This window comes from Anopheles maculipalpis, chromosome 3RL (assembly GCF_943734695.1).
Source record: "Anopheles maculipalpis chromosome 3RL, idAnoMacuDA_375_x, whole genome shotgun sequence".
Classification (NCBI taxonomy): domain Eukaryota; kingdom Metazoa; phylum Arthropoda; class Insecta; order Diptera; family Culicidae; genus Anopheles; species Anopheles maculipalpis.
In genome coordinates, this window is record NC_064872.1 from 44,988,367 (window position 1) to 45,003,436 (window position 15,070).

At 43.5% G+C, this 15,070-nt stretch overlaps 2 protein-coding genes across 2 annotated transcripts in view; one reads left to right on the plus strand and one right to left on the minus strand.

Annotated features, from left to right (window-relative positions):
- LOC126563892 (hemicentin-1-like) overlaps positions 1-3,535 on the minus strand; it is a 66,081-nt gene extending 62,546 nt beyond the window's left edge. Inside the window, exon 1 of the mRNA XM_050220680.1 lies at positions 3,474-3,535. Coding sequence (XP_050076637.1) covers positions 3,474-3,531 — 58 coding nt within the window. The 5' untranslated portion in view covers positions 3,532-3,535. The remainder of the gene's footprint in view (positions 1-3,473) is intronic.
- LOC126565311 (uncharacterized) overlaps positions 1-15,070 on the plus strand; it is a 378,977-nt gene that overhangs the window by 257,337 nt on the left and 106,570 nt on the right. The gene's annotated exons all lie outside the window — the stretch shown is intronic.

The window sequence follows — 15,070 nt, forward strand, 5'->3', positions numbered from 1 at the left end:
TGACCGAACAATATTTTGGAGCTTTAACGATCTTGCAGACCCCGAACGACTCACGGAGGTACCCCTGTAGGAATTCGTATGTAGCCAACTAATTATACGCTACGTTTTCGACGATCAGCCTTAAAACGCTCCTAGGTCAGGATGCAAAAGATTTTCTAATTTCAGCACCCAATCGTCAATGATCGACGACACATAAACTTAACTGTCGATCCATAATAATCAACGGTTCGAAAGCTTGGCAAAAGGTAAGCCGATTCTTAAAGGGATTTATTTTGCATATAAAAATAGACGCAAACAACGAAAGCCAACGGAACGATGCCATCGTAAATAGACAGTTTACTGTGTCACTATCAAGAACTTTGATATACGAATCGTGTTATACATGGTAACTCCGTCTGTTAAGTATTGAACTAGTTACTTTAAGCAAAACGATCGGGGAAACACGATCGTTCCCGAGCCCTACACACATCGTGCCCGATTATCGGATTGATCGGCAGCAGAGCAAGCTAACAGACATGTAATATTAGATTAAATAAAGTGAGTCGCAACTCAAAATCCGAACGGTTCAGTTATTTTGAGAAGTCTTATACACCGTCCTCTCGCGGAATATACTCTCAAACCGCTCGAACTTCTGATACACGCAAAAGAAATCAACGATTTGGTGAAATGCAGCACTACTATAAACTTTGTGCCCACCTTCTCACAATATTATCATTTGAAAATGGAAAATTCAACGACTCCGCACATCATAGAGCTTTATCCTCCAAAATGGTTGCCTTTTTGCCACTGTCAAGGTAGCAAAAACTTTCGCTCTACCAAACGCAAACGCAACACAAGGTTCCAAGATGCGACCTTCACATAAAACCCTGTCCCGCCTGCCTGCCTGCCTGACTGCCTGTTATGATGCACAAGAAATTTTGCTTGCCAACAGGTAAACGAACATTAGTGCAGCTGTGCAAAAGGAAAACCCACAGATGTCCACATGGTACAGTGGCTAGCTTTGGTACCTGTCGCAGCAAAGCACTTCTTACATAAACATATCTTGTGCTAATCATTCGCCTTGCATTTATTTATGAGTTATTGACCATTTCCCTTTCCAGTGGGTGGATTTTACAAAACCGTCGTTTGGCCGAAAGAACCAAAGCAAACTCCTGGCTGAGCGAATATCTGTGGGTTGGCGTTTCGTTTACAATTTACGCTTTGATGATTCGTCCCCGTTACACGACGTTTCGGCCGGCCCTCTGAACGTTTGCTACCCACAGAAAACGATTGCGACTCCGCGCAGAGCACCATTGAATAATGCTTGATATCTTGCAAGCTACAGCACAGCATTTTTTTTATACTTTTACACCAGCATTTATCTGCCACGAAGTGGACTGTAGGTTTGATATTTATAAGGTAGCCGCGCAGGAACTTGTTGCAACGGATGAAGCTGCTCATTCGACAAACCCACCAACGACCAACCCTTCTGCTACGCAGGAGATTGTATACACCGTCGTCACCGAGCTGTTCTGCTTGAGTCAACGATTTTTTAATTTTCTTTTGTGGTCAGCAGCCAGCTAGAGCAAGATACAGTGCGATTTCCATTTTTTATACAGCCTAGTGATGCGGCGGAGCTCTCTTGTATCTGGCCTTTAGATTATCGTTTAGTTAACCTATTTTTCCAAGTCTTCAGCGACAAGTTTTATGTAGAATAAATATTGTGTCAATTGTAGCTATTTCACACGCCTTATGGCAACATTTTACATTTCCCTAGACTTTTAGTAGCACTCATAAAAGCTATATATTGATGAGCAACCGAAGAGAAACCAATTTGTGCTCACATTATTTGCGCAACAAATTGCTGTAAACCTGTGAGTCCTGCCAAATACATTTCGTCATAAAAAGCCTCATTTGGCATCAGTTAAAATTTTGCTACGAAAATGGTAAACCGTTCGGAAGCAAACATTGCACTCAACTTGACGTAACACACTTTACCAAAAACGTAAATAAAATACTCATACCCTATTAGTGTTCTCTTTCCGCTTAACTACGATTGAAAGGCACTTTAGGCACAATAAAAATAGCCATTGCCACTCTTGCCACCAGCCTAACTAGCTCAACAAGTTCGGCTATGTGTAGTAAAGTTTCCATACCGGACCACCACTACCACCACCACCGACCTACCGATTTTAAACGAAACATTAAAAGCACCCCCAACAAATACAGACCAATGCAAACCGACTGGCTTATGCACAACACCGCATTGTTCACCCTCCTGTCGTTTTGCACTGCCAGCAAACGACTTGCTTCAAGTCGACATCCACAAGAGGAAGAAAATGGGGGGCACTACGACGTAAGAAATGGAGTAACGCGATCACCCCAAGATCGTGGGGATCGTTGTGCCGCACCGCGCGCAAAAACCACAAGCAAGAAGGCTCGTGGTAACGAAACAAAGGCTACTACTCTACATTCAACCACGCGCTCGCATTTGGTGTGTGTGTGTCAGTATGTGCGTCTGGTTAGAGGTACATTTTTGACGCAGCAAATACAATTAACCGTTTGGCGAAATCAGCTGTTGGAGGGGTGGTTTATTTCACTTTACTACACGATTCATATTTAGCCCCGAAAAGCCGTTTTCTTCTGACCGTTAAACTCGTGACCGTGTGCCATTGTGGCGGGCACGGAATAACGATGGTGCCCAGTTTTGTTCCTTTCTAAATAATATTTCCTTTACCAGTTAATTCTCTATTTGCTCTATGAATCAATTATGAAATTTTAGTAGTTTCTTAATCGAACATGTAAGGACATTTAGATTCTATTAAGGGATTATTATTCTTTAATATAAATAAATTCAGTATGAGTTGCTTTCATAGCAAAACGCCATTCACCATAATGGTCGATCTTCGTGGTAGTTATGGACAAATAATTTATGCATAAAAATTAAACTAACTTTGGAAGACTTTGGATATTTCTAAGTAACAATTTGTTGATATCTTGGGCATAGCAGACTTAAAAATATTCTCTTGAAAATTTTCCTGGACATCGATGTTCAATTGCTACATCATCATGGCTAAACAATGAATGGTTAGAGTTCAGGTTGGCCCTAGAATATCTATGGATTGGTGTTGAAGTAATTTAGGAATCTTTTAGAAAGACGAAACAAGCACTTCAGTTTCTCATTTTGTGTTATTGTCACATCGACTGCGCTTGATGGTGTCGGACATGAACGGCAAGGTTTATATAACAATGTCCACTTCATCCACAAAATAATTGTCTTCAAAGTTTAGACTGGTGTTCTAACACTGAGATCCAATAGACAAAACGTTAAAGCTACCAGGCGATAGAGCCTCAATTTTGTACGGCAGTTAATGCTACTTTTTTAGACGATTATGTCGTTTAATACAGAAGTTAAGTCGAAACTGGTATAACTGATGGCGAAAATATTGTGTCCATAAATTCCCACACAGTTCCCAATGCACAACAGTACATACCTGTAAGTGTTCGGCTCATCGTTCGCCTGCTTCCCGATAAATCCATCTTCGGAGACATTGCTGAAAACGACTCGATGTTCGAGTCGTGTCGTCGATCGGACAGAGGGTTCAAATTCAAACAAACTGGATATCGGATCTTCGTTGAACGTTTCTGAGTCAGCAACTTATATCACACACCACAGCACCCTAAACACTCGCAAACACCATTAGCGCTGACGCAGTAATATCGTCATGATTGCACACACAAACACACGCTATTCAAATATCGATCTTTTCTGTCTCGGCAACGTTTTGCACTGGAGCGGTGGTGCTCTAAGCAATTCGATGATCATCAGCCCGAAGCAGCAGTGTCGTTGCACAATATCATCACCACGCCACTATAAACATCAGAGAACCACCTGTTTGCAGACCTGTCGGGAGTAGTAATTGAACACTTTAGCCACAAAACAGCAACATTTAAACCGTTACCTCACACACTGACACGTTGTGGATCAATCATCGATCACATTGGTCGGCACTGGAATTTTACTTTTCAATTAAGCAAACAACAACACACTCTGTTTGTTCTTTGCCTGGTTTATTATTTCTCTGCCGTGTGCTGTTTGTGTTTCGCTTTAAACACTTTTCGTATCTCGCTGTGTTAAAGATTCGATTATGTTTTTACTTTACCTAAAAACGAACGATCATGATCATGAGCAAGCCTTCGAAACTATCAACGCAACCCCCGGCACACACATCTACTCTTCTGGGGTACGGGTACGCTTAGGATAATCTTTTACCACCTTACGAAAGCCATCTTCTTCTGTGATACCACTGTGATACAATCGCATTCGTATGTAGATAATGGTGTTTCATTCAAGCCTAACCTTTTTGCATCAACTAATGCTCGTTGGGGCTTTTCTCGAAGCCGCAACGGCCACGAATCACTCACTGCCACCAAAGGTTTGATCACCACTTTTCTTTCTCTCTCCACCGGTTTCATCCGGTGCGCGATCAAAGATGCTGCTGCGAATGAGTGAGTGTGCTTGTGTGTGCCGAAGAAGTGTAGTTTGTTATGTGGTTTCCACTGATTAATTACCAACGGTGCAGATAATTAAATAACCGTGCTTCGGCCAATTAGCATACACATCTCCTCCCTTGGCCCGCTACCGACGGCAAGATTACTGATTGTGAATTTATTTTATCTTCGTGCAACTTCTTCTGTTTGCCACCTTTAGGATGCACACTTAATTCGTTGTTTTCACTGCTCTAGTAACCCGGAAAGTAATCAAAAATGTTTCACTCCATTCCACCGCACAGCACGTTAAACCGCAAACACATCACAGTACAACGTGATAACGGAATTGTGGCAAGGAATCTGACCGGCAAATACCGTGCCGTTGGATATCGGATTCCCTTTTAGATCACAAAAATGGCCACATCCAACAAGCTAAACGGCGTACATTGCAGATCACTCGTAATTTTTTTTTTCTTTCGGTACACAACACACACCTCTTTCCCAGGTCGCTAGGGTAACAGACGTCTATGGCAAAAACCCTTCGACAGCAGCGACACACAGGCGACGTCGTTTCTCCGAAACCCACTCTTGCAAACAACACGCGCGTTCCAGCAAACCCAACGCATCTGCCGCCGCGTAAGTCGCTTTCCGTTGATTCGCTCACGAACACCATCGCAAGGCCGTGCATAACCGGTTAGAGTAAACGAGACAAACAAAGCAGTGCGAGTCTTTCCCATCTCTCGTTCACGCATTCGCGACGGTGTGTTAGATATTCAGGGGCGATCAAACACACACACCAACGAAATACGCGAAGGAAATATGGCAACAGCGCAACCGGTGCGCTCTCTGCATGATCCCTACGATATATCTGTCACGAACCATTCACGCACACCAGCATAACCCATGGACGCGCACCTTTAAGGTGCGCAGCTATTAGGCAAAGGTGCAACACGCTGCTGCAGCCGCCTTCTGGACACCTTTTACGCACACTACTGTGCGAAGCGACGCTATAGAGAGAAACGGTCAAATCCATCTGTAAATCTTGAGCTATGATCAGAAAGGAATTACGATCGGTAGAATGAGGAAAAGGTATCGCCTTCAGCACGAAAATATGAGCTACTGTGCTGGAAGATGTGTGCCGCTGCTGGCTCCTTAAACTGTAATGAAACCAAACAATCTTGCAATACATTATCAACAGCGATCAAAACAGCACGCCAGATGTGAGTTCAGATATCGAACAGATTGTGACTGTGTAAATTTACTGATAAATTTTGCACAAACTAGAATATTTTTTTTTTGAAAAGCAGGTCACCGGCGTCATTGGTTGTAGGAGACTAAATAAGTGAAGAATTGGTACACAAAACAGGACTGGCCCCATATTCCATCGAAATTGCTCTTCTGTTACATGGGATTGGCTACCCAGCTACCTAAAATAGACAAGAATTTTTACTTGAATCAGCCTTGAATCAAACAAGCTCATATGTCAGTTTTGTACCTTTATTGTTAAGTCTTTTACTAACCATATATCTCTTGAATCTACGGCACTGGACCGTAATAATAAAATGTAAATAAATAAAATAAAATCTCTTAAATCTAACTTCAGTTTTAGAAAAAGTTCATTTGTAGTTTCATGTTGAATATTTTCATCAAAAAATGGCTATTCTTTATTAAATCCTATGTGATTGGAAATAGCAGAGACAAAAAAGGGATACAAAAATACACATTAGACAATTGTGGAACGAACTAAATACATAATTTCAATAGTAATTGCAAGTGTTCTTGAATCAATCGATCTAGTCTTTAAATTAGCTAAGAATTAGCACTTAATGTTGGAAACATTTCTTGCATCTAGATTTATATGTTTAGTAGCTTCAGTAAGTTAGTTTCTAAGTATTACATTTTGGCAAATTTAAGACAAAAAACCCTAAAGAATAATTCTGACATCGAACCAAAATCGTCTGCGATCACCACTTGGTCACATATACACTACCACAGAAGCAAAAGTAGCACAGGATCATTGGCAAAACGGGATTTTCATTTCAACGTCAAGGGAAGAGATAGTTGCAAAACTCGAAATGGAGACTGGCTGCAAATCCTGTTTTGCCGATGCGTATGCATACACCAACGCCAACCTCGTACCGACGGTGATCGATCGAGAATGTGCATGTGTGCGCGTCAACATCACGAATGACCGCGAGAGCAATGAACGGGAAAATGCAATCACCTTCCTGTCCACGAGCACACTACCATTAGCGGTTGGCATCGTACGTGCATCTTTTGGGGCCCCGTCGAAAGCTAAGTTACATGTGCATGTGTGACATTCCCCGCCCTGCACATCACTGCCATCTGTTTGCTCAACCCGATCGTTGCAAATCCAAAGGTAGTCCGAGAAGTTTCTTTTCTCCTCTTTTCGCAAAACAACTACACAGTACGCACGAAGAAAGCTCTCGTAATGCAACGATCTAAAAACAGCAAAATAAGTTTTAAAAACCGGTCAGAACAACCCGCCGGTCAAACGACGAGAATTGGTAAGGGAGATGAGCGAGAACTCTAGGCGTAAGCTCGGACTGATTACCGTTTTCTTACCACCCCAGCTAGCCCTGCCGTAGTACAGGAAAGTGAACAACCCGTTTCCAGTAGTCCGTTTTGCAGGGTTTCAGTCACCGGCATTTCATCCGGTAGGCCCAACCGAAGCATATCTGTCTAGAGCTAAGTCGCGATGCACATCGGAAAGGATGGGCCCCGTCATTCTTCCTGCCAACCCAATTTCCACGGTTTTCTTTGCACAAGGCGGCCAATGCAACCACATAAGCGTACCGTAATTAGAATGTTCATCGCACATGCTATTAGCATGAAATTAAGACAAGTCTCGGTTCAGGTTCAGGTAGCGGGAAGTATGCATTCTTCATCCAGCAAAGATTGCCCTTTACGACATTAGCCAACCGGCTGCGCTTGACTGATGCGCAAATGATAGCAACTTACACACGTTCGTGTAGCATTCTTCGACAGTCTTCTTGATGCAAATGCTCATACGGTCAACGGCTCTTTTTCCATTGAGCTTCCCTAAGCTTAATAACCTCACTTCATTGATTGCACCGGTACATTTCGCGGCAAAGGAAGTGCTACCGAGCGGAAACTGGGACCTTGGTAGTTTGCGCATTGCGTACCCAGCGTGACCTGATGATCAACATTGGATTGATATGTAAAACTAATCTCATCTCGGCGGTACTGATTACGTACTGTCTTGTATCAAACTGGGACATCTACGGATACACCACAATGAATGTTCTCGATTTGACGATGACGATGAGTTCATTAAGCAAAGAAAAATTCAGAAAAATCAATATCGTATAAACATTTTAAGCTCACAAAGAGTTGCTTAAACTTTCCTATGATTTAAATTCGTTTTTTGTTTTATTTTTTTGTTTATTGTTTAATTATCTTTTCATCAGTAGCATTCTTAAATTATAATTTATATATAAAATAACTGTAAAATTGACTGTAACCAAAATATAATAAGTTGATTGAATGGTGTTCTTATCGCAGCTGCCAGGAAAAACTGCAGCAGAATCAGCAACAATCAGCAAATCTTATTAAAAAATCAAGGAGGTGAATAAAGAATCGCCTTAAACCTTCAAGTCAACAGTTGGGTCGTTTTTTTGTTCTGACAACTTTGACAAGCTGTTGGCGGATCTCTATCACTCGACTCCAAATTAAACAGTTGATAAACTAATTATCGATAGTGCGGCAGTATTTCGTCGGTTTCGAAATGTTTCGCCCGACAGAATGAAGCTCTGGCACTGCAAGTGTGAATGCTGTAGTGGAGAAATGGTAAGAAAAAAAAACCTAACAACACCACCAACCCTCGTAAATGGGAGGCAACATTAACACCAGCTGATAAACGTACCATCGCGCTTCGTTTATTCTAGCGATAGTTGTTTTCCTTTTCCATGCTTTCCTACACTACACTACTCTGTTCGTCTTATTTTGGCTATCTCGCACAGTGCTCCTGCTTTAAGACAAATTGGAGGTCGTACGCTGCAGTGCGTCGTTTTTTTACGTTAGCTATGGAACCAACCTATTCAACCACTAACACCCTCGGACATCCAAGTTTCCCGTAGGTCGTAGAAAAAGTATCATTTTCATAGCTGACATCGTTTTGAAGCCGCCCATACGCGCCACGGGATTCGGTCCCGGGATCGGAAGTATCGCTCGCACGAAACATAACGATGCTTCTCTACTTGCCATGTTTTTTTTTTTTGTCAGCATTGTTTTGTTTTCGGGACCTATGATTAACGATGCGCCGGAGTCGCTCTACGAGCTGAGGCAGGAGCGGCATTGCGGGCATAGGGCGGATGCAGCAAAGGGGACCGACATATTAATTCTACCGATAAAAATAGCTGTAAATTATGATACTGGCTGCCCAATATTGAATTTCCTCCGAAATCGTACAAAATTTATTCGAATATCGGCCTGCTAATCGCTTCGGTAAAGGGATGGGATTAATGAAAAGACGTACCATTTGGGGATTTTGAGGATGCGCATAGTAGGATGATGCCTACACGGCAACGGATGGCAAGCGTGTAGATAAACAGCCGGTCCGAATTGCCGAACAGGTAGAAATGGGACCCTATTCCATTCCTTCATTACTCATATGGACGTGATCAGCCAAAGATTGTAGCCGGGTTGTAGCGAAGAAAGTGGCCAATGTGCTACGAATCCCTAGCATTCGAAGGGAAAGCTTGAACGAGGCGTTAAATAAATGACTTCATTTGGGACGACAACTTGGTCGTTGGGATTGTGATTGTGTAGCTTTAAAAGAACTACTGCCGGACCATGTTAGACAACTATTTGACCTATAAAGCTCGATTTTATTAGGATTATCATGTCGATGCGCATATAAACATATCAATAGAGTAGAACAATGTAAACTTCTCTAAAAAAATACACATAAAACATAAGGCGAGATCCATCCTATCACCATAAACTACGCGATCCTCTACGCATTGTAAAATTATCAATGTTGTGATTTTTTTTAGTAATATTTTATTATAACTTTAAATACGTATACGTACAAAACATCATCATTCCCTGAGCAATTCATTCTAACACAGTCCTTTCGGCCTCCCGCATAGAAATAAATCGAATCGATCGAGTACTCGATCTTTGGCGCAAAACGGCGAACCCAAGAATACAGCATAAGACAACGAATGTTACTGAAACGGGTTGTTATTTTCTCTCTTCGATCGCAAAACACACACATAAGATCGTTTTGAGGAAGGGTGAAGCAGGAAAGCAACCCGCAATGCAGCCAAGCCCGTATTTGCTTTAAAAACATAAAACGAAGACAAATGAAACGGTGCACCAAAGACGAGGACGGCAGAACGAAGAATGGAAGAGAGGAAAATAATAAGACACTTCAAAAGACATCGTGACGCGAAGTAGACGGATTGACGGAAGACAAAAGCCAACGAGACAAACAGCAAGAAAAATAGAAAATGAAAAGCTCACAAACGATCAACAAGCTTCGCCCGTTGCGAACGAGCGAGCGAATGAAACGATAGAAACAGACCGCACAGCATAAAAGCTATACCACAACTGTCTTTCATCAACACCACCGAACCGGTGACCGGTGATCGCGAGGTATACGCACACAACCTCATCTTAAAGCGCGTCTTTAAGGTAAGGGCGTGAAATGCCAGGTGAGCGGAAAGCCCGCAATCGTGCGCCAACTGCCTAAGTGATCAAGATGGCTGCCGGTTCTTGGAGTCGGGCTTTTAAATTTTTACATAAATGAATATTTATCGGGCTCTCCCTTTGCGCGCTGTTGCCAAGTTCAGTGGTCCAGCATCTTGGCGATATGCTCCAACGAAAGAAACGGATTGAACCGGAAGAACGTGGTAGGACAGAGATGGAAAAGGGTCTGGCCTTAGCTTACGTTATGTTGGAGGTTTTCAAAAAAAAAAGCGCGCGATTGCGGTGAAAGCCTCGATAGGTGCTGGGGATGGAATGGTGGTAAAGTGGCTTCTGAAAACCGTTCTGAGTCTGTTTGCTTCTTTCCTTTGCAGACCTTCCACTGATGGTAAAAAGATGATGATGATGATGTGCCAAAACGCAATGACGAGCATGATCGCAACGGTGGAACATTGGCGGAAACGCTCCGGGAGATGGGTTTCACCTCTTTTGCCAAGCTCATTATCGCCCATTCTGACACGGGTCCCTTGGCATGGCCGTGCGCACACGTGCCTCTTTTCACCCTTCAATATGCTTTTAGGCCGGTGGCAAGCCGGAGCCGGAGATGGTTGGTTTCCGACAAATTGCTAGTACTATTGCTTCCATCATAAAACTTTTGTTTGATTCGTTCTAAATCAGACTGTCTCCGGCAAGTGATGGTTTGAACAAATCGCTTGCATTTGTACGTTTAATTCCTTTTTCCGGATCTCGGATCAGATACATCCGACATGACATTGATCCGCTGGCCAAGAGGGTCAGGCAAGTGTGTACAACGGACGAGACATTGTAAGATCGAAATGATCACAGCGAGTAGTCTTTCCTAGAGTAGACAAAACATTATGTTCTAGAGAACTCAATAAAACTCATTTCCTCAAGACGATCAACAAAACGAGCGTTTCAAACATGCATTGAATCGGTAGCGTCATCACTGAACAGAACGTCACAGTAATTATAGACGTTACAAGTACCATAAAACTGGTCATCTGAGAAAATCGTTCTAATTACTAAAATCCATAAACAGACGATGATCACCTGTAGTTGATTGGGTGTCGGTTTGCATCACTAATGGGAAGAATTATAGTTGCTTGCTTGTGAATTTGAGATCGTTTTCGAACTTTCATGATGCATCGTACATCCGTGATATAAAAATCACTATGATCGCATGTTAGCTTTTGATATATTTTTTTTTTCATTTGATAATTTGTACAAAAATATTTTGTTTCAAAATTATTGGGACTTATCAATTCATCAACGTTTTCTCAGATAAAATTCATTACTCAAATAGTGGTGATTCTTCTTCTTCCTCTTCTAATTCTTCTTGGCTTGCTCAGGATTGAGCACGTCGTGACGCCATGGCCAGGTCTCCAATTAGCTTCCAGGAAACTCGGTCTAGGGCTGCAGTCTCCATTCACGGCAGCATCCGATCTCCGACAGGTTAGACTCCACTTGATCCAGCCAACGAGCTCGCTGTGCTCCTCTACGCCTCGTGCCGAACGGGTCGCTGACGAGCACCTTCTTGTTGGGGCATGAGTCTGGCATCCTCATCCTCCTCTAGCCAACGTATCCTTCCGGATTTGACTACCTTCAGGATATCAGCACCGCCAAACAGCTCAGCTACAGCCACATGCCCTGCTCGAACACACACCGCCAAAAATAGTTCTTAGCGCCCGCCGTTCGAAAATGCCGAGTGCATTGGCGTCCTCCGTCAGCATAGTCCAAGACTCGTACCCGTAGAAGACTACCGGACGTATCGTGTGTTGTTGGAGTCTTCTGGATCGCAGGAGTTTGTGGAGTCCGTAGAAAGCACGATTCCCCTGAACGATGCGCCTTCGGATTTCGCTGCTTACGTTGTTGTCCGAAGTTACGATCGTACCAAGGTAGCAGAACTTCTCTACCACCTCGAGATCGTCGCCGTCAAGTGATGCTCTGCTTCCGAGTTGGGCTCTATCACGGTCAGAGCCTCCGGCAAGCAGGTATTTTGTCTTCGTCGCATTGATGCTCAATCCAATTCTATTGGCCTCTCGTTTCAATCTGGTGTACGCCTGACACACCGCCGCAGTTTTCCGTCCGATTATGTCGATGTCATCCGCGAAGCCAAGAAATTGGAGAGATCGGGTGAAAATCGTGCCCCGGATGTCAAAGCTCCGCGCTTCGCATGACAACCTCCAGAGCGATGTTGAACAATAAACAGCAGAGTCCGTGTCCTTGCCTCAGACCCCGGTGAGATTCGAACGATTCCGAAAGCATACTCGAAACTCTCACCTTGCACTGCACCCCGTTCATAGTGGCCTTTAGCAGCCGTACCAGCATTCCCAGGGATTCCGTATCCAGCTTGGTAGCTTCCAACGATATCTGTAGCAAGGGGCTCCAGTCTGCAGAAGAGTATTCGGGACAGGATCTTATAGGCAGCATTCAGGACTGTGGTGGCCCAGAAGTTAGCACCATCCTGTCGCCCTTTTTGTACACTGGCTGTATGACACCCAGTTTCAGCTCGTCCGGTAGTTCTTCCTGATCCCAAATCTTAACAATCAGCCAATGCATGATGGTGGAAATCCTCTCCGGACCCATCTTGAACAGTTCGGCCACCAGGCCATCACTGTCAGCTGATTTATTGCATTTCAGCTGTTTGATGACACTGATGACTTCGTCCAGGGGGAATCTCGTTATCATCATGCTGGCTGTCGTAGCACTCCTCTGCTTCCTGCGCCTAGTTCGGTGCCTCCTGCATCTGCTCCGTTAAGGTGTCTGTCGAAGTAGCAAATCCACCAGTTGATCACCTCTCGCTCGTCCGAAAGGATATCTCCTTCCTCGCTGCGGTACATAGCGATCATTGGAGTAAAACCGCCCCGTGCCGCATTCAACATCCTGTAGAACTTGCGAGTTTCCCCCGACTGGGATAACTGCTGCAGCAGTTGCTCTTCCGACTCTTCGAAACTCCGCTTCTTGTCCTGGAAGAGCCGGATCTGCTGCCTCCTCAGTCGTCTGTAGTGTTCTACGTTCTGCCGGGTCTCGCGCTGGAGCATGCGGGTACGCGCTGCCTTCCCTATAGACAAGATCTGCTAACTAAAGCACTACTAAGGCAAATTTGTATTGAACAATCCCTTAGTAGTGGTTATTAAGGCAATTTTGTCAATATAGTAGGGAAAAGATAAGTCGGTAACCTTGCTATTACCAAGCCATACGGCCAAGCCGTTCTTACGCAAAAAACGCGATATTTGCTATTTTTTAGAATTTCACCGCATGATTTGACAGTTGAGGGATAGATGGCTCTGTTATTATCTACCAGTAAAAAGTGGCTTTGCTTAGAAAGAAATAATTTGATTTCACTTAACAAAACTTTAGCTCCATAAGCAGGAGAAAAGTTAAAAAGGAGAGTACAAAAAATTAATAACCTTTGTTGGATTGAAGATTTATTCCTTGCGTATGCACACTACACGAATGCCTTTTTCACGGTCGTTTCATCATTCTACTCCGCATAAAGTTTATGGTATCACATGAAAACACCGGTCTACAAAAACGGAAAGACCACTTGCCTAATAAAACCAGCATACCAAGAAACGTTGTTAGTATTGGTTCGTTCGAGTTTCGTTCGAGTTTTAAATTTTAGCCAAAATCAATTATCCAGCCACAGATTTTTAGCGCCCTACACAGCGTTCTAGAAGCAAAAAAAAAAATGACATGCCGTACGTGCTTCTCGGTGTAAGGTACAAACAAAAATGGTGCTGTCGTTTAAGGACTCTTGAGCTACACATCTTTCAAAGTGAGCAAAGAAAAGTCTCTCCGGGGCAGAAGCGTTTTCCTTTTTCTTAGCGAATTATAACGACGAAAACATCCCATCAATCCATTCAGCATGTCTGTCCTCCAGCAGCATTAGCAGAGAAACGAACTGCATCCGTCATAACTGAAACTAAAAGCTACGGGCTATAGTACTTCCGTAATAAGACGATTCAAAGTCAAGAAGTTTTTCTCGTCATTTTCCTCTCGAGAGCTCCGAACGTTCGGTCGTCTTCTGGAAAAATTGAAAGCTAAATTATGCGACTCTAAAAAGATCCAAAAGTCCGGACCAAGGGTTGATGTGGAAGTGATAGAAAAACTGCATCCAACTACTTTTTGGAGAACTTGGTTCGCTGACGGCGAGGAACCGTGGTTTGTTGATTGGTTCATACGCCGACCATCCTTGTTCTGAGAGGCGTGGTAGAGCAATCGGTGCTTGGAATGCTTGGAAAATAACCCTTCTTTCGCGGGCAGTACTCATGTGCCATTGGCATGCAATCGCCCCAAAGTCAACCCCACTGATCGACGCTGATGATGGCAGCTTGTCCTTTCCCGGTGGTAACGACTTGAACTGGAACTTTGGGCGAAAACTTTCGACCAGATAACGGTTTAGCTGTTTTGCTCCTATTTTATGAAGTTTACTCACGAAACTTACCGTACAGCCCGGTTCCAAAAACCAGCTCCGGCCATCATCAATTTTCACGTCTCCAGTTAGTGCCCTTTGCCGCTGTTCATATGTACGAGAGCCCATCTGCTGTACCTCTTTTGGTCCGAATTCCTGTGTCCATTTCGTTCGCTGGTGCTGGTCTTTGGGTGCAACGCTATTGCCAAGCAATGTGACAATTTCGTCGTCCCGCAAAACATGATTGTTGATGATTATTTTGGTGCTTCTCTAATTAAGATGTAATTATGCTGATAAAAACAAGTTTTACGGGCAAGTTTTTCTGCGGCAGTTTGAGTACGTGAAATTCGTTCACCCTAGAAGGTGGAGGGAAACAAAAATCGGCAAAATGGTCAGCATGTTCGACCATCAACATGCGCATTTTCGACCATCGCCAAATAGTGAACATAAAATCACAGAAATGCCAAAATT